A 19,374-nucleotide genomic window follows, 5' to 3' on the forward strand; every position below is an offset into this window, starting at 1 on the left:
TGTAGGTAAGACCAACTGTAGCCTGTATCTCTAAAGGTGGTATGCTGAGCAGCTGGCCACACATCTGCACTTGGACCAGACGCTGAGAGGGGCCCCATCATCTCTGGTCCACTTCCAGCTTTGTGTGAGAGACCCTGCCTCCCCACCTTTGTGTGGTCAGACAAATTTTGCCAATATGCAGGCATGAGTGGCACCTTGTCTAAAGTCCTCCCCTCCAGCACCTCACCTCTCTTCCCACCTTGGAGCATAAGCTGCAGACTCTGAATTGTAGGTAACTTGGACAGAGTCTTTGCCTCAAGGAAACGAAACGTGTGGTGTCTGTGTGTGTGTGTGTGTGTGTGTGTGTGTGTGTGTGTGTGACACATCTGCATGTATGCCTACTCACCAGAAGAGTGCACCAGATCCCATTACAGATGGCTGTGAACCGCCATATAGGTGCTGGGAATTGAACTCAGGACCTCTGGAAGAGCAGCCAGTGCTCTTAGCCTCTGAGCCATCAATCCAGCCCCACTACTTCTTTCAGATAGAAATTTCCCCATGAGCTGGTCTTAGGTGCCCTTGCTGAAGAATAAATCACACGTTGTCTATTCCTGGTTGTGAGCTGGGCTTGGGGAAAAGGCTCTGCCTGAGGTATTGAGGCTTCTGTGAGTCTGAAAGCAGGGTTGTCTTCACCAACCTGCAACCAGTGCCCACACTGGACCCTCCTCCCAGGAAGGCACTTGGTTTGTTCTGCTTTCGTTGTCTTGAAACATCATCGCTGTATTCGCTTTGCTCTGCTCCTGACAAGTTTGGAGCCCATCCTGCCTGAAGCATCTTAGTGTCTCTTCACTGACACAAGCAGGGTAGTGGAAGTTTCCAACCTCCACATGAGCGCTTGTGGGTGTGGTTGCAAGGGGGCGCATGGCCTCTTTTCCAGATCTGCTGTAAACAGATGTACCTTTTGTGGTCTGTTCAGTGCACAGGAACACACACACACACACACACACACACACACACACACACACACACACACACACACACGCAGCTGGTAGAAGGGTCACTGTAATCTGCAATTCTGAGGCAAGCGGAGGACCTCTGACTTTTCTTGGACAGGTTTCCCAGTCTCTGTCACTCTTTCCTCCTCCAGCCAGCGGTGTCCCTGGCCACATGTAATCATATGCGACGGAAATCCTAGAGGTCACCTGGCTCAACTCCCTGAACGTGTAGATGGAGAAACTGATCCAGAGGGAAAGCACACTGGCTAATGCTACATGGCTATGGTGCCAGCCTTAAAAATAGATCATAACCCAGGCAATAATTGTTCACTAATTGGTTTATTTTACAATTTATGCATCAGGCAAGAAAAACGATAACATCATTATGACTTAGAAACGTCTGCTAAACATTAATATACAAGCTTCAGAAAGTTGTGTTACAATAAAGCTGGAGAAGTATCTAGATGGAAGTTGAACTTTCTCTTTTTGAAAAAGCATCTCCTATGTGCCATCTGGGTGTCTAGATGATTACAACATAGAAGGTTTTTAAACTTCTCACTTGGACATTCCTCATCATCACAGCACTTGTTAGAATACATCCAGATGCGGGCCTTGCTTCGTCCCGATGGTACATAACATTGTGAGCCAGGACGTAAATTTTCAACAGCAAAAAAGTTACGAGTATCCTGTGAAGCCAACCAGGGTGCAGAGCGAGCAGGCCTGGCTCCCCACTGGCTCTGCAGAGAGGCACAGGCACACCCTCCTCTCACAGGGAGAAGGAAGAAGGTTGGGGGAAGATAAAGTGTCCATCCTAAAACAAAGCATGGCTAAGGCTTTGGGTCTCCCAAGCACTCCCATTTCCTGTGGCTAAAGTTAGACCTATTAGATAGGAATTTCATTTTTAATCCATGACTGGGCAGAGAAGGGAAAGGAGGAGGCCCCATTCAGCCAGCCCAGGGGAGAAGGCCAGAGGGAGGTGCTCATCTGTGCTTGTCATGAGTGGTAAGATGCATGGGACAGTTACCAGTGACTTTGGTGACTTACAAAACATTGCTAGAGCCCTTAACGTTGAGATGGGCATAATGATTTTCTACAAAGCAACACAGGCTTCCCGTGATGTTTGTCAATTGAACGTTTATATTACTAAGACAAACAAAAGTCCACTATGCTTACCATAAATAGAATGTAACTATTAAGGTAAATAAATACTCCCAAACAATGTTATTAAACTTTAGCTGGATTCTATGGCCTGAGCCTCTTTGTGCCCAGAGGGGAGACGGGTTGGCAAACATTAGAGTGAGGTAGCCTCCGTCTGACTCGTTCTCCTGGATGGATTCGGATGGCAATGGGTTGAAGACACCGTGACGTTATTATGATGCGGTTGTATGCTGGGTAAAGGACAGTGTAGCAGATTCTGGGTTATGGTGACATAGCACAAGGAAATGCCAGCAGTCATCTGGTCCAACTCCCCGAGCGTACCGTCAACAGAGCTCACCTGCAGAGGCGTCACCCACGTGGCATGTGCCATGCCGGATACCCTCTTCTGTGTCTCCTGTATGTGTTGTCACCTCCTGTGCCCTCTACTTCAGAGAGTTCCTATCCGAAGCAGCTGACATCTCAAGGAGCCCCATCCCCCCCCCCCTCCACCGCCGACTCCTCCCCGCCTTGTCAGTGAAAGGAGAAATTGTGTTTGGTAACCCTACCTCCTCACTCCTAGTGGAGACTTATGAACTGTGTCTTATAAACTCTCTCAGGGGGTCCCCAGTGAGTGGGACTCTGGCTAGCCATGGCTGTAGCCAACTGGCTCCACTTGCTTTCTGCTACCTCCCTTCCAGGCAGATCCTTGGTCCTCCATCTTTATCCCAGGAGCTGCTTTACAGGAGCCCCAAATAAAATACCAGGCATCCTAATTAGCTTTAATTGTTAGCTTGACACAGCCCGGAGTCCTCAGACAGGAAAGCCCTGATTGCATGTGTGCATGCCTCTGGGAGATTGTTTTGATTATTAATCGATTAGGAGGGCCCAGTGCACGGGAAGCAGTACCATCCCTGGGCAGGTGGAAAGCCAGCTAAGCGTAAACCTGTGAGGGAGCCGGGAAGCAGGATTCCTTCATGATTCCTGCCACCATATTTCTGCCTTGAATTCCTTGCCTGATTTCCCTCAGTGACAGACTGTGACCTGGAAGTGTAAGCCCAGTAAATCCGTCCTGCCGCTGAGTTTCTTTGGTTCAGAGCCCTTATAGTCCTCTAAAGCCCGGGCCATCCCAGAAACTTCTACAACACGAAGTCGGGTCTTAGTAGGGACACAATTCCTTACAGCTGAGAAGAAGGTAACTATTATGTGATCAGAAGTAGGTGTCTTCAAAAAAACAAAAACAAAGAAACAAACAAAAACCAAAAAACAAAGACAAAGCAGCAACAAAAACCTGGCAGTTGATACAGGGCGACATTTTACCCTAGATGGTCTTCCTCTCAGTCAATATGGAAGAAAGCTGTAAGGAAAGTTACTGTAATAATCAGTACCCTTCTCGTCGGAGCAGTGGGTTCATCCAGATATGGTGCTGCCCCCATTGTAATCCCAGCACTCAAGAGCCAGGAAAATCACTCATAAGTTCCATCCCAGTCTGGACTATACATAGCAAGTCTGGAGGGGTGCAGGATTGGAGTGTGTGTCGGGGAGCAGAAAGCTTACTTGCCAACAGGATCCTTGGAGGCAGCTGGAGCCTCAGGAGCAGGCCGGTGCTGTGCTGAGACAAAGACCCCCACTCTGGACCCCAGGTGCCAACCTGGCCAGAGCCCTCTTGCAAGGGGGACAGCAGTCTTCAGCGTGGTGGTTCCTCGCTGGAGAAAGTTGCTCACTGGTCTGCAGAAAAACAATGAGAACCATAGTGTGATAGCCATTTATCACTTCTCATAGGATGTCTGCAAGGCCGTCAGCTGTGATGCGGGGCACTGGCCTTCTGCCCCTGTGGCTGAAAATGGAGGAAGGGCTCACTGCACCCACAAACTCCAGGAAGGTTGGGAAGGGGTCTCTAAACACAATGGGACATGTAGGTTCTCAGGGCATGTTTCTTCAGTGGTCCTGGCATGTCCTGGCAAGGTTTCATAAAAATCAAAAGTTGAGGCTCGTGGCTTCAGAAAACAGGGTTGCCCCATGCCTCGATATCTATCCTGGAGCCTTGCTTCAAAGTCCACCCCAGTCTGTTTCATCCTCAGGTATGCAACCAAGGCCTAGAGTGTGCAGAACCAAAGCACGCTTATTCACCACCTGATCCATTCTCTAGGGAATCAGTGTTTTTCTAAGATTAGAATTCTTTTTATTGCATGGAACATCTCTGGAAGTGAACCCACATGCCCACAAAATGCCAATTACAAAGCTGTAAAGATTCCATCTAAAGTTAGATGCTGAGACATCCTGGTGCCAAAGTGCAAAGAATTTTAAAATTTCAAGGCCCATAATATTCCTGAATTTTGATAATAGAAACCCGAGATGAAGGGCCAGGGAGATGGCTCCGTAGGCAGAAGCACTTGCCACACAAGCCCAGTGACCTCAGTTTGGCCTTAGGAACCCACATCAAAGGGCAGACACGGTGCACACCTGTATCTCCAGCACTCCTGCGGGGAGATACGAGGCAGACACAGCAGTGCCAGCTGGAAGCTCGTGGGACAGCTAGCCTGGACCGTGCAGCACAATGAAAAAGCAAGAGAGACAAAAACGCTTTAAAAAAAAAAAAAAAAAAAAAGTGCAAGGAAAAAGGGCAAGACAGCTCATCTCGATTGCCAACTTGATGCGATTTAGAGTCACCATGGAAACGACTCTCTGAGCATGTCTGAGGGATTTAATTGGGATGGGAGGCCCACTGTAAAAATGGGGCAGCATCCTGATTTGGGCTGGGGTCCTGGCTATGGATGTGGTGTGAGCAGCTGCCTCAGGCTTCTGGGGCCGTCCTTTCCCAAGGGTGGACTGAATCCTCCAACTGTGAGCCAAAACAAACCCTTGCTTCGCAAGTCTCTTTTGCCAGGTGTTTCCTCACAACAACAAGAAAAGTAACTGGTACAGGGGGGAGGGAAGGAGCTACTTACGAGACCAAATACTCCGTAAGGAACCCAACTCCGAGACTGGGAGCTCCAGTCTGGTGGGTAACGCCTAGTGTGCCAGCAAGGAAACTCCTTTGCTCATTAGTGCTAGGAACCAGCCCAGGGCCTCGGGCATGCTCTATTGCTGAGCCACACCCCAGCCCCAACCTTTTCATTTAGCTATGCCCTGATCTCCAAGAAGCTCAGAAAGTATCACACATTCCTACCACATTCCTCATCTCTCCTTTGTGGGGCCTGTTGCTCCAAGAAATCCAGGTTTCAGACCCCCGGGGTGGAAGGAAGCCTTGTGTCCCTGTGACTAAAGACCTACCTGTGGGCAACTCATCAATCCACAGGGAACTATGGTGGACAGAGTGTCACCAGCCCAGGAGGGGGGCAGCCTTGTTAAACAGCTGAGAACAGACCCAAGAACTCTGTCTACCCTGCTACCCGTAGTACTATGGATAATCATGTTTGGAGCTGAATTATGTAGTTGGATTGTCTGCCATTGGCAGCATGAGGGGTTTATCTAGAAATTAAGCAACTATTTAGACATTTCCTAGACCCCTCCTCCTCTGTGTGTTTGCGTCTGTCTGTCTGAATTAATATTTATTAATAAAATTTCAAACGACCCTACTGGTGAAGAATTAGAAGTTTTGTTTATACTTTATGTATTGTATTGGGTGTGCTTGCCCTGTGCACCATGGAACATGTGTGGACAGAGGACAACTTGTGAGAGTCATTTCTCTCCTTCCACCGTGTGGGTCCCAGGCATGGAAGTCAGGTCCTTAGTCTGTATGGAAAGTGAAGCCATCTTACTGGCTTTGTAGTGAGTAATTTTAAAAGTGAAGGGAGGCAGAGAGTGCAGTGTGGTATGGAGTGCTTGCCTGGTACACAACAGCTTCAAGTGTTAATATTGCTGAGGAGAAAAGCCAGTCGACAGATAGCCTGGAGAGTGCCAGTGGGAACAGTGTGATGAATTAAGGGTTGTGGCTAATCTAATTGTTAATCCAATCCCCGGCACCTGTGAGCCAGTGGAAACAAACTAATCACCATAATTTAGAAGGCCTGGGAAGAACTCCTGGCTAACTCAATTTGGTGCTTCTTGTCACAGCTCATTGCTGAAAATCTTGGTGGACACAAACCCTTCCTCCCACCTTATACCCATACCTGGATGGAGACAGATCTGGGACAAGATTTCCGTGCTTTGTAGCTAGAGTTTTCCTGCCTTGCCCACAGTCAGGACAAATCTTTGTCACCCGCCAGTCCCACAGCTCCTCAGATCCAACCAAGTAAACACAGAGACTTATATTGGTTACAAACTGTATGGCTGTGGCAGGCTTCTTGCTAACTGTTCTTATAGCTTAAATTAATCCATTTCCATAAATCTATACCTTGCCACGTGGCTCATGGCTTACCGGCATCTTTACATGCTGCTTGTCCTGGGGTGGCTGGCAGTGACTCCTTCTGCCTTCCTGTTCTTTCTTTTCTCCTCTCTGTTAGTCCTGCCTATACTTCCTGCCTAGCTACTGGCCAATCAGTGTTTTATTTATTGACCAATCAGAGCAACACATTTGCCATACAGAACATCCCACAGCAGTGCTTTCTGGAGTTTTTGACAGTTTTGATATTTTCTCCTTGAGTTTTATAGTCTGATGTCTTCACTCGCTATTCCTGCTGCCAGTGCCCTTGATCCTGATAATAGATAATATCCGTCGGTTCTAGCAAATTCTCACTGCTGTTACAGATGAGAGATGGGCATAGAGAGGTGATGTGAGTGATCCCTAAGGCTTCATGGCAGGTGTATGGCAAAATAAGATTCAAATCCCCCATTTCTGCCTGTATGGCCTTCCAGCCACCTCCAAGCGTCATCAATGCTATCTGGGTGCAGTCGCATGCTGTGTTAGTTAGAATGTATGAACCGGTAGCTCAGAGGGCACCTGAGTTCCAGGTTCTCTACCAAGTGAGCATCAGATGAGAGTCAAAAAAAAAAAAATGGCCTGGGTTCTAGGATGCTAGAAAAGGGAGGGTGCCTGAAAATTGGGGAGGAGGGAAAAATAGCCCCATGTTAAATGGAATCGGGTCTCCCTTCGGTCCCCTTACCCGTGGATCAAAACAAAGCGAGGGATGTTTTTATGCTCAAGCACAAGTTGATGAAGTCAAGTTCCAGCTGAGGACAAGCACACAGAATCCTTTTGCCCAGATGAAAGAGTCAGCATCAAAGCCTCTCAAACCACCAAAGCTGTTTGCCACGGAGAAGATAAATCAAAAAGGCCTCGAGATCTGGTTCAAATTGAGTAATTATAAACGACTAATCAGGCACCGTTTGCTGTCAAGTCAGGAGCTGCGCCCTCTCCATGAGCAGGTTTTTTGCTGTTCTGGTCATTTAATCACAAAAAGTCTGTGATTAAATAACAGGGCTGTTCTGATGCTAATCAATTTAATCTCAGCCATTTAAAGTGAAGTCAGACTCACCATTTGCTCTTGGCTCTGAGAAAGGAGTGGGAAGGACCCAGTGTCAACACAACTAAAGGTATCCAGGGGGCCTTGTGATCAACTCCATGGAGTCCGGGCAGTTAGAGTTAGATTGCAGCCTAGGACTTGGTATCTGCCATGCCGTGGGCCTCCCCATCTCTCACACCTACCCCGAGTGTCTCTCGGAGTCAAATGGTCACAAATCAAATGACCCCAGCTGTGACAGGGATTATATATATATATTCCCTATCACACTTATTTAAGATAGAGACTTTCTACTCTTGGCTGCTTGGTAGAGCAAGCTAGCCTTGAGCTTGCTGTGTGCTGTGTAGACTAGGCTGGCCTTGAACATGGTATGTGCTGTGTAGACTAGGCTGGCCTTGTGCTTGTTCTATCCTTCTGCCTTTACCTCCTAAGTGCTAAGGTTACAGGCATGAATAGCCATGCCTGGCTTGTTTTAAGTAAGTATGTAAACACATTTTTAAGTCATTTTCAGATATTAACCTAAAGGAAAACACATCGTCACAGACAGGACAAAGAAGAAATCAGCATTGTATGATAGAAAGACAAGTGGTTGATCCTAAAGAAAATCCACCTCCTGTTCTGCATGCAGTAATGCCCTGACATCCGCATCCCACTCTTTGAAGTGAATACCACAGTGTTGACTTACAGTGAGGGAAGAAACAGCTAATGGGACACGCCATTGGTTCCTAGTTCTAGTGTGTTTCCCTTCTCTGCTGTGTTGGAGACACTTAGTGACTCTCCTCGGCAGCTAGGCTCACACCCTCACAGCAGTTCAAGATTTGAGACTAGGGAGGATTATGTATTCAGGTTTGAACCAGTATGGGCATTTCTGAGAATCCACCAGGTGACAGTTGGACCAGCACTTATTCATAAACAGCCTTCCACAGGACAACAGAAAAACAGATTGTTCATGGACCATTTACCAAAGGAATTTAGATGTCTGCGTTGGGCTGTCTGAAGGTGGCCAAGCCTAAAAGGAGCTAGCTATCCCTATAGCAGCCTGGGGGACAGTGATTATAAAACTGGTCCAGGAGATGAAGGGCAAAGGTGATGGTAGAGGCTATGAGATGATGTGAGAGTCCCCAACACAGGTTGCCAGATCCACCCAGGTCTACTCACCTTGCCATGATACCTTACAGCTAACTGTGCTGAAGATTCTGCTCCACGGCATGTTCACACAGGCAGGGGCCTGGAGGCATTTTGCTGTTTGAAGAAGAAGGTTTTGCATTACTCAAAGGCTTCGAAAGACTATATATAATCTGTAGACTATAGCCACTAAGAAAGCAGATACTTAGCCGGGTGTTGGTAGTGCACGCCTTTAATCCCAGCACTTGGGAGGCAGAGCCAGGTGGATCTCTGTGAGTTCGAGGCCAGCCTGGGCTACCAAGTGAGCTCCAGGAAAGGCGCAAAACTACACAGAGAAACCCTGTCTTGAAAAACCAAAAAAAAAAAAAAAAAAAAGAAAGAAAGAAAAAAAGAAAGAAAGAAAGCAGATACTCCCCGGCCCATTGTCCCCAGGGTTTCTTCTGTCACTGTTTTCACGTTTCACCCCCAGTTGGGAACACCGGTGTGCCCTTTATGGTCACTTAACTAGTCAACTGCTTCCCTTCTCCTCTAAGCCATTGGTAGGACTTGGAGGAATGGAGATCACGTCTTCCTTTTGCTCAGGGACCAGGCATGGGCAAGCATCATGGCTGAGATGTGACTTTCTTGGAGCACATTAGAGCCTCCTTCCTGCAGGAAGCATGGAGCTAAACAATGCCCTCCTTGGACCAAGGTCTGCACTTGTATGCTTTAAGAAAAAGCCATGCCCCTTCTGGTAAGGAAAATGCTCTCTTTTATCTGAACAGTAAGAAGCTTGTGGTTGAAGAATCTCAGCCTTCAGTAGCCATGGTGTTGGGGTTTTGATTTGATTTGGGCCAGGTGTTAGCAGGGGTGGGGGGATGGGGGGTGTCACCTCAAGAACACAGGCCTTTTTCAGTCCTTCCTTTGCTTTCTTCCCCGAGTCACCATTCAGAAATTATTCACCAATCTGCTTAGCACAGGGTGTTGGGGAGGAGCCCACAAAATTATGTGCTGAAATTGGAGACAGTTACTGGGCCTACCCAAGCGGCTTTCTTAAAGTTGAAAGGGAAGTGGATAATGCCTTTGCTTCAGTAAACCTGACAGAAGTAGCAGGGTGGGAACTTGGCTCCTCAAACTGGCTGGAAATCCATCAGAACTAGAGTGTAAATATGGGCACACACAACCACCTTCCTGTCCGACTAACTTGTCTGTGGCTTAGGGTCTACATAAATAGATTGGCTGTGACCCCCAAAGCAGGCCGTAGGGGCCAAGTCCCGGGGTCTCCAAGTCGTCACCAAGGTGTCTCCACAGTCCTCGCCTGCTGCACACTGTGCACTTCCTCTGCAGGTCACATGTGCCACCCCAAGTTTGGGTGCAGGACGGCATGAGAGATGCAGACTTCTTAGCATGGAGTCTCGCATGCCTGGGTTGGACCCAGGTCCTGCCACTTTGCTGGTTCTAAAACCCTAGGCAGCTCAGTGGCTTCTCAGAGCTTCTGTCACCATCTTGCAGAATGGAGAGCTCGCTAGTTCCCACTTGCCTCATCATGTGGTTGTCAGGCTCAAATGAGCCCCCACAGATAAGTCTGTCTGTGAAGGGCACGTGGTCAGTGTTTAATAGGCTAAAATGTCACCTTTGTTATAGGTCTGATGAGACCATTACAGGTGCTGCCTCTTAGCTTCCTCACCAGTATCTCTGTGGCTTGGTTCTGGCTGGTGATGTCTTCCATGAATTGTTTTACAGATCATGAACATGAGCCCAGCTTCCCAGTATTTGGGTGGGAATTCATGTGGCTGCTCCACCACGCACCTTCATTACTAGGGTCCACTGAGCCAAAGTGGCTGCCCATTTGGCCCTTTCTCTCCTCCCACCTGGGTCTCTCTGGATCCGGAGGCTGATGAAGAGAACAAGCCCCTCAAAAGGTGCAAGACTACAGAAATCACCAACCAGTACTGTGGCAGGTTCTATGCCAGCACTGGGTCCTGAGTCCCATCCTTAGGACCCACGCAGAATCTAGGTGCAGCCGCACATGCCTGTAATCCCAGCTCTGGGTTGTGGAGACAGGATTCCTAGGGCTTTCTAGATTGCAAGTCTAGCCAATCAGTAAGCTCCAGGTTCATGAGAGTGCCTGTCTCAACAAACAGAAGGGTGCAGAGATGTCCAGTTGTTATGGTCATACACTGCTCTTTTTTTTTTTTCTTTCTTTCTTTCTTTCTTTCTTTCTTTTTTTTTTTTTTTTTTTTTGGTTTTTCGAGACAGGGTTTCTCTGTGTAGCTTTGCGCCTTTCCTAGAACTCGCTTTGGAGACCAGGCTGGCCTCGAACTCACAGAGATCCGCCTGCCTCTGCCTCCCAGTGCTGGGATTAAAGGCGTGTGCCACCACTGCCCGGCTAACACTGCTCTTGCAGAGGACCCACATTCGGGTACCCAGGCCCATGCTGGGTGTCTCACAACTTCCTAGAACCCCAGCTCTGGGGATCGGTAATATCTCTGGCCTCTGGCAGTTGCACTCACAAGCATATATCTCCGCATAACTAAAAATATTAAAATGTAATGTTGAAAGTAATTGAAGAAGATACCCAACATTGGCCTCTGACCTCTACCCTCATGTGCACATAGGTGCATGCACACAAAGTCAAACACTAGAGAGCAGAAAAATGACCCAGTAGCTGACCTCTGCCTTCCCTGACTCACGGTAGAGATCACGGTGTGAACACTTTTATCTTCTTCTTACTCCTAACTAAGTCAGGGAGTGTGCCTTGCCCATGCTGGTTGCCAGGAGCCAGAGCAGCTGTTGGTACAGAAGTGCTCAGTGAACATGAAGTGATTGGGCAATGATGACTAAACAAAGCTTTGTGAAGTTTTTGCTTCTGACTTAGAGTTCAAGCTTCCGACTTCTTAGCTGGGTGTGGTGATACGTGCTTGCAGTCACAACATGTAGGAGCCTAGAAATACCCTGGTGTACATCGTGAATCCTAGGCCAGCCAGGGTCACATAGTGAGACTCTATCTTTAAAAACATATAAAAACAACAACAACAAAAATCCTTCTGACTTGTTTGTTGCCAGCAGTGGCTAGTTGGCATCCTCTGTAATGAGAATTAGCAAGAAAACCTTTTCTCAAAATCCATGCAGCTTTTATCTTGTAATATGTGTGGGTTTCCTTATTTTTTATTTTTATTTATTTGTTTGTTTATTTATTTATTTTGGTTTTTCGAGACAGGGTTTCTCTGTGTAGCTTTGCGCCTTTCCTGGAACTCACTGTAGCCCAGGCTGGCCTCGAACTCACAGAGATCCTCCTGCCTCTGCCTCCAGAGTACTGGGATTAAAGGCGTGCGCCACCACCGCTCGGCGGGTTTCCTTTTTTTTAACTAAAAATTATCTTATGTCTGTTGATGTCTTGCCTGCACGTGTGTCTGTATAGCACATGCGCTGTTGTAGAGGAGCTGGTAAGGGAAGACGCTCTCACCTGCTGGCCTTCTCACCAGCAGCCTCTAAATACTTGAGCCCTACGAATACGGTTTCCGACATCACAAAGTACATGACCTGACAATACCGGGTGATGTCATACCGCTGGGTCGCGTGCACTCTGGGCTTGCACAGGGCCTGCCACTTGTTCCAGATACCACACACCTCACCTGTAGTGCCCACAGTGGGCGGGCCTGGTGAGTGGCGTTTCGGCTTTATAGATAGATACAATCTGAAACTCCAGCTCCCTCTTGCCCCGCCCCCACCCCATCCAGATCCCGGGTGTGGTAGGAGGCATCTCAAGGCAGGAAAAGCTAAACTCGGGAGGGCCGGCCTGGGTTTCTCTAAGCAGCAGGGCCTCCCTGCAGCTGCTGCTCACATGCTCACTTAGCGCACGCACGGCGCGGTTGATACACATCTGCCTGCTTGCCCCGCTGTGCATTCTTTAGGACAGTATTCCAGGCACAAGACTCCACCGAACATTCCCATCCAGCGCTGGGTAAGATGTGAGCTCCTGCTGCACATGCTGCCAACTGTGTGCGAAGGGTTTTGCCTTTGGAAGCAGAATCCTGAATTCCGAGTACCATGCCATAGGGTGTAACTCCCAGCAAACTGCTGATCTGTGCCAACCTCAGTTTATTTACCTGTAAAATGGGAACTATTGCTTGCCATACCTGTCTCCAAAAGTTTTACCACATTGGCTGGATGCAGTGGCACATGCCTGTAGCCCAAGCTGGTTGGGAGGCTGAAGTGGGAGGATTGGTCCTCAGGCCTAGTAGAGTTGTAGGGCCTGGAAGCTTTCCCACTGAAGTGATACAGACTGCCGCAGAATCACTGAGAAATGATCAGAGATGCTGATGCCTAGAGCTAAGCAGCTGACGTTATAAAAAGAGACCCCAGCTGGGCGGTGGTGGCGCATGCCTTTAATCCCAGCACTTGGGAGGCAGAGGCAGGCAGATCTCTGTGAGTTCGAGGCCAGCCTGGTCTACAAGCTACACAGAGAACATTTGTCTTGGGGAAAAAAAAAGAAAGAAACCCCAGTCCACTCCCCATCTTCACCAATGCTTTTGTTCATTCTATTATAAAATGTCTCCTCCCATGAGAAGACCTCCGTCACTGTACCTCCAAAATCTTCCAGCCTACTTTTAGAGCACCAGCTGTATGTACCAGCATTCTACGTGGCATTGAGGTAGGGCCTTGGAGAGTAGCTCAATGGTAAAGTACTCACCTAACATGCACAAGGCCCTGGGTTTGACAGCCAGTGCCACAGGAAAACCAAAGATACAATTTATTTTCCATTCTTTGGGACTGATGTCACCACCACCCTGCCATCCATCCAACCTTGGAATTAAGAAAGAGTGACTCAGAGAAATAAAATGACTTTCCTAATGTATGGATCTAGGGTGTGCAAATCACATCTGCCGTGTCTCTCTTGCATGGGTGTGCATCCTTTCACCATGGGAGTTGCCGACCTGTGCCTTGCTGGAGGCAAACACAGGCTCAGCAAGCCTTTGCTCAAGTGATCATGTGAGGAGACCCACAGAGGTTTCCTAGTGAGAACTTACTCAGGGTCCGAGACGCTGAGCTTGCTTTTTTTACCCAGCAGGGCTGCATAAGGGGATGATTTGACCACGGGCATGGTTACCAGGTGTTTGGAAGGGTCTACACTTGGCTGTGCGGTGTGCTTTGATCTAGCAAAGGGAGGTCTTTTGCCCCGCCCCTTGGCATTGTTATAAAACGTCCTTTTAAATAAACAGAAAAGGCCGTTGGCTATTGACCCAGGTCCTCCCAAAGCTATCCTGTGTTTCTGTCTTTCTTCTCGTCAGTTAGGTCTTTTTCTACCTAATATTTTCTTATCCCTTTCTCCTCCTCATAAGAACCTTTGAAAAGGTGGGAGCTGGCCTCCCACAACCATAGGCAGTTCTGGTCACTGTTTAATCCCTGCCTTGTTCAAATTCCGAGTTCTGAGTGAGAAGTGGTGGACTTCGTTGGGTGTTACAGACCCCAACCGTCTCCAGACAGCCCTGCGCTGTCACAGCAGTAGTTCTGGTCTTCTGGCAGTTCTCTTCTCAGCAGCATCGGGACAGGACCTGAGAAATACCTGGCTCAGACAGGCCTGAGGATGCAGAAGATAACTGAACATCTCTTGGATGTGCTTTCTTGTAGTCTATAGATAAATGTCTTTTCTGCTTTATAAAGGGGGAAATATATTTCTGCATCTAATTTAGTGATGTGGCCATAAGTATATAAATTCATCTGAAATGTCTGAAGTAGAATGACTATTCTGATTCTGAAATATGAGGGATGGGGAGGAAACGTGTGTGCGTGCATGCGTGTTTGTGTTTGTGTTTCTGGGGATTGAATTCAAGGCCTTCTGCAATCCAGGCAAGTGTCTACTACCCAGCTACCCTACCTGTTGCCATCCCTAAGCCTCAGTTTTTATGGCTATCAGTGGGAAGGTTAGAGACGGTGTTTGTTTATTTCCAGAATGTGGCCTTGTGATTACATCATGACCCAGTACAAGGTTTAGAATGGATATTTCCAAGGAAATTAGATTTGCTTTCCACTCCGATCTGTTCTTCCAAGTCAGTTAGAATTAGACCTTTGTGTCTAAATTTCTAAATGTTATATGGAAACGTTTAGGGGGAAAATACAACGAGAGACAGAGAGAGGAAGAGTGTGTGTGTGGTGGTGGATTGAATGATAATAATGCAAACCAGTCACCTCACCTCAGAGCTTAATAATTCCCCGTGGTTCTTGGACCTACTGCCTTGCATCCTTGACTGAAACTTTTGGGTGACATGGTGACAGTGATAAGGGTTCCATGCGTTATTTGATCACTTGTTTCCTTCCCTGTTCAAAGCCACAGTCCCGTTTAAAATCTGCTTCTCCATCTGTCTTGCAGCGGAAGCGGAAGCAGAGTGCCCAGGATGAAGATGCCATCAGCCTGTGCAGTCTTGACATAAGCGTAAGTTCAGTCCTTGCTGCTTCCCACTCCGCCCCTGCACAACGTGACAGCATCACTCTTAGTACGAATGTTATTTGTTACCACGCTGGGTAATTAAAGTGGGCTTCCGTCATCCAACGGTGGAGTTGTGACCAACAGGATTTTCTCTTTTTTATCTCTTCATTTTACTGTAGACGATGGTGTAGCCAACTTGAACTTTAAGCCAACTTATTTATTGTCCATGTATTTTTTAAAATCATAAAATGAATTTTACACTTAGGCATCTGGATAGGATCTGGATTAATCCCACGGTGCAGTTTGAGAGGCGGGTTCAAGAAGACAGGGTGGATGTTTTGCCCTTGGGAGGTGGGTGGGCCAAGGGAGTCAGTGGCTTGGTTGAAACCCCAGCCTCGGGATGGCACAAAGGCTAGATGAAGATTCTCCTAGCAAAAGGTAGAATGAGCAGCTCTGGGTCCAACAGATCTTGGTCAAGATTCTGTCCTTAGCATTCACGTGGAGTGATTCCTCGTCTGCAAAATAAGGCTGAAAAGACGCCATGTGACTTTGTGAGTCAAATAAAACAACGGAGATGAGAAAATCAGGCAACACCTGGTGCCTAGTCGGTGCCCAGTAAACATCAGCTGGATTGTATTTCCCTGCAGAGCACAAGCTTGCAAAGGAGGCTCAGTGACGTGGTGGCCGAATGCTTGTGATGGCAGAGGTAGAAAGCCTCCTTTGGATTTCCAAGATGTTTCATTTTGATGACGTCCTGCGCCTGGACTCTGGTCCTGTGACTGATGCAATTGAAAACTCTCCTTGAGTGTGGGTTACATTCACTATGCAGGCTGGGGGCTAGAGTGGGCACTGAGACCTTACAGGTTCCTCCTGTCTATTCATGCAGTGTAGATCCATGGAACACTGTGTGACGGCCATGGAACAGAGACTGTGAGAGCATCCTATGATGTACGAAGGCTCCAGTATTTAGCAGTGGAATCTTGGACTAGCCACTTTCACTATCTGTGCCTCAGTGTCTCCATTTGGTTGGACGATGGGTCTTCTAAAACCATTATGCAAATGGGAAACAGTCTGAATATAAATTATTAGGTTCTTATTTAATGCCATTTATTTGCCAATATGAACAATGCTCTTTTAGCTATTTTTAATTATTGCCAAATTTCCTGGTGTAAAGGCTTTGGTGGAATGATCTTAAGCTGACTGCTAATGATGTCTTTATTTCACCATATGGTGTTTATCCAGCCTAGTCCTTTAGGCTGTTAGATTGATGGAGTTGGGCTAGTTTACCAGGTTGCCATGGTGACAAGACAGAACGATGTTCTTCTGGGGTTTTCTTTATTCATTGGATCTTGTCTTATTGACAGGAGATGCTATGGAACTTCTCTCATCAGCAGTATGATCTTTTGCGTGTTTAGGTATTTTTAATTTTGTTGAACATTATTTTTAGAATCTAAAGACTGTCAGGATCTACAGAGTCCTTAGCCATCACGCATCTCAATGTCCTTGGATGCAGATGAAGTGCTAGCCACCTGGGAGCAGTGGGCAAGACTTTTGTTCAGGCATTTCTAAGATCCTGCATCAGCACACAGTTTTCTCAGCTGCAAGCTGGTGTTTATTTTTCAGGAATGTATGTCTCTAAATGCTTTTTTATCAGAACTGCTGACCCCTGATCAGAAAGGATTATTGGCAATTTTAAGTTTGATTTGGTTTTGCCTTCCTTCTTATTCAGGTCACCTAGGTTTCAGATAATCATTATCTAGAAATTATTCATTTATTCCCCTGTGCAATTTCAGATGTTTCCTCTTATCTTGACCAACTCATGTATCATGCTTTGTCACTGTAATGAGATTTTATAAAAGAAAAATCTACCCCATTTCACTAATAGGGCTATCTTAGAGGTTCAGCCACGCCAGGCTTATTTCTGATTTACTTGGCTTTTTGTCTGAGTCTTGGCAAGCAGATCTCCAGAATGTAGGCTAGGGTTCCTCCATTTATTGCCACATATAATAATTGTACACATTAGAGACCTGGAAGCTCTTGTAGGGCATGAGACTGCTTTGTTGCAAGTTCCATGACTCTTAAGAGTCATACAGAGGTGACAGGAAGTGTGGCAGAACCAAGCATTGCCAGGAAGGAGTTTCTCACTTCAAACCTTGGCACCCCATGTGCACTCAGAGGAGATGAGCTATGTTGTTGTTTGGTTTTGCTCTTGTAGGGGGCCTGCCATCCAGCTCCCAAATAAACCACACACAGAAACTTAGTTATAAATTCTTAGTTATAAATGACCAGCCTTAGCTTGGCTTGTTTCTTGCCAGCTTTCTTTAACTTAAATTATCCATCTACCTTTTGCCTCTGGGCTTTTCCTGTTCTCTTACTTCTGTAAATCTTACTCTTACTCCATGGCTTGCTGTGTAGGTAGGTGGCTGGCCCCTGATGTCCCCTTCTCTGGCTCCTAGATCTCCTCTTCCCAGATTTCTCCACCTGTTTATTCTCTCTGCCTGCCAGCCCCACCTATCCTTTCTCCTGCCTCGCTATTGGCCATTCAGTTCTTTATTAGGCCATCAGGGGTTTTAGACAGGCACAGTAACACAGCCTCACAGAGTTAAACAAATGCAACATAAACACAAGTAACACACTTTAAAATAATGTTCCCCAGCAGAAATAAACTGAATTAAGTGGTGGGTGGAACGACCCACGGGAAGATGTTTCACCATAAATGCAATGGTATCTAAAACTATGAGTACCATGAATTAGTTATTTTGGTGAGGAAGTGGTCTTTATCAGTTGTCACTTAAAAGGACTTTGTTTTTGTGCTTCTGAGTGGTGATGTCCAGGAGAGCCCTTACAGCAGCAGCGCTGAAGAGGTTGAGTTTCTGTAGTTGCCGTTTCATAATTCTGTCCCAAATGGCCATTAACCCGAAGACTCGGGCAATCCCCCTTCCTCTGTAGCAGGGTCTCAGTCAGTGTCACAACTGGCTGAAGAGTTGTTTTGACCCTATTGCTGTGTCTAAGTGGAAAGTATCGGGGGAGAAGGGTCGGTTTCAGGTAGTGGAGGATGTGAGGGTTGAGGAAAGTAAGATAGGTACTTCTCAGTTTTGATTCCACTTCCTAAGCAGTAAGACAGCCATGGGACGCATGTGTGCTTTGAACAAGAGTGCTAGATGAGAGAGTGGGCATTTTTGAGGGTTGGTCAGGTCCCTGTTCAGTCTTAGCCTAATGCTGAGAACATAATGGACTTTTAGTACATACTCTCAAATTAGAGACAGCGATGGACAAATGGACAGACGACAGACACACACACACACACAGGGGGCGGGGAGTCCTAAGAATACCCCTTTTAAAGAAGGTATTTGTGATGTAAAAAGCTAGGAATTGTTTGCACAGGTGAAGTCACCCTTCAATTAAGTAACGGTCAAGCTGAATGTGGTAGCTAGCACACATATGCAGTCAATCTCAGCATTTAAGAGACAGAGGCAGGAGAATTGTGAGCTTGAGGCTAACCTGAATTTTCTAGCAACCTCTTAAATCACATGTGATTCTTGGGCATTTGTGGACCCTGGCCAAGCCCTTTTGTTGAGCCCCCCTTGTACAGGGGGCACTAGAAGGAAGGTCTTGAAGCCCAGGGGAGGATGACCTGCCTCCAGAGAATTGTTCTACAGTTGGGACTTGAATGCCTCCAGAGTTGGCAAAATAATTGATGTCTGTCTTTCCTCCACCACTTGATTGATCCAGTGCCTGAGCCCCCAGCTTCCGGAGAGAATAGAACACAAACTATTTCAGAATCAAAAAATAAAGCAGCCTGTATTTTTGAGACCAATTTGCAGAGTGAAAAAGGCTCCTGGCAGCCGCCTCCCAGTCTCCTCTCACGTCAGAGGATATGAGTGGGCTGCTCGTGGGAGGATCGCAGCTCCCACTGCAGTTTGCTGGTTTAAACCCTGACGGGGGAGCGATGCCTGAGTGCGGAGCTAAAGTGGGTTCTGGATGTCTTGCGAAGGCTTTGGCGGGAGGGCCAGATGTTTTCCCACACAGCTCGGCTCTGGCTGGACAGAAGAGCAGACCCCAGGGATAACGCGCTATGTGAAAAGGGGTTCACCGAGGACCCACCTCAGAGCAGCTGTGTGTCAACGTGCTGGCTTCCTGTCGTTACACACGCCCCTTTATCATGTCTGCCTTGCAAAATATTTCAGACCCTCGGAACAGAATGAAGTGATGCTGTTTCAGACGCACTAAGAGGCAATAGCGCAGCCAAGGAAATATTTCCGTGGCAGCGGAGCCTTGGCAAGCCTGGCGTGCCGTCGGCTTTAATGTTTGTTGTCTTCCGTGTCCACAAATG

The 19,374-nt window shown here is 47.3% G+C and overlaps 1 protein-coding gene across 4 annotated transcripts in view; it reads left to right on the plus strand.

The window, feature by feature from the left end:
* Arhgef3 (Rho guanine nucleotide exchange factor 3) overlaps nt 1–19,374 on the plus strand; it is a 286,150-nt gene that overhangs the window by 131,445 nt on the left and 135,331 nt on the right. For all 4 annotated transcript variants that reach the window (XM_016000047.3, XM_076544103.1, XM_076544101.1 and 1 more), the window contains one exon: nt 14,985–15,047. In XM_016000047.3, the coding sequence (XP_015855533.1) occupies nt 14,985–15,047 (63 nt within the window). The remainder of the gene's footprint in view (nt 1–14,984; nt 15,048–19,374) is intronic.

The sequence above is a fragment of the Peromyscus maniculatus genome, chromosome 9, assembly GCF_049852395.1.
Source record: "Peromyscus maniculatus bairdii isolate BWxNUB_F1_BW_parent chromosome 9, HU_Pman_BW_mat_3.1, whole genome shotgun sequence".
In the NCBI taxonomy this organism is placed as follows: domain Eukaryota; kingdom Metazoa; phylum Chordata; class Mammalia; order Rodentia; family Cricetidae; genus Peromyscus; species Peromyscus maniculatus.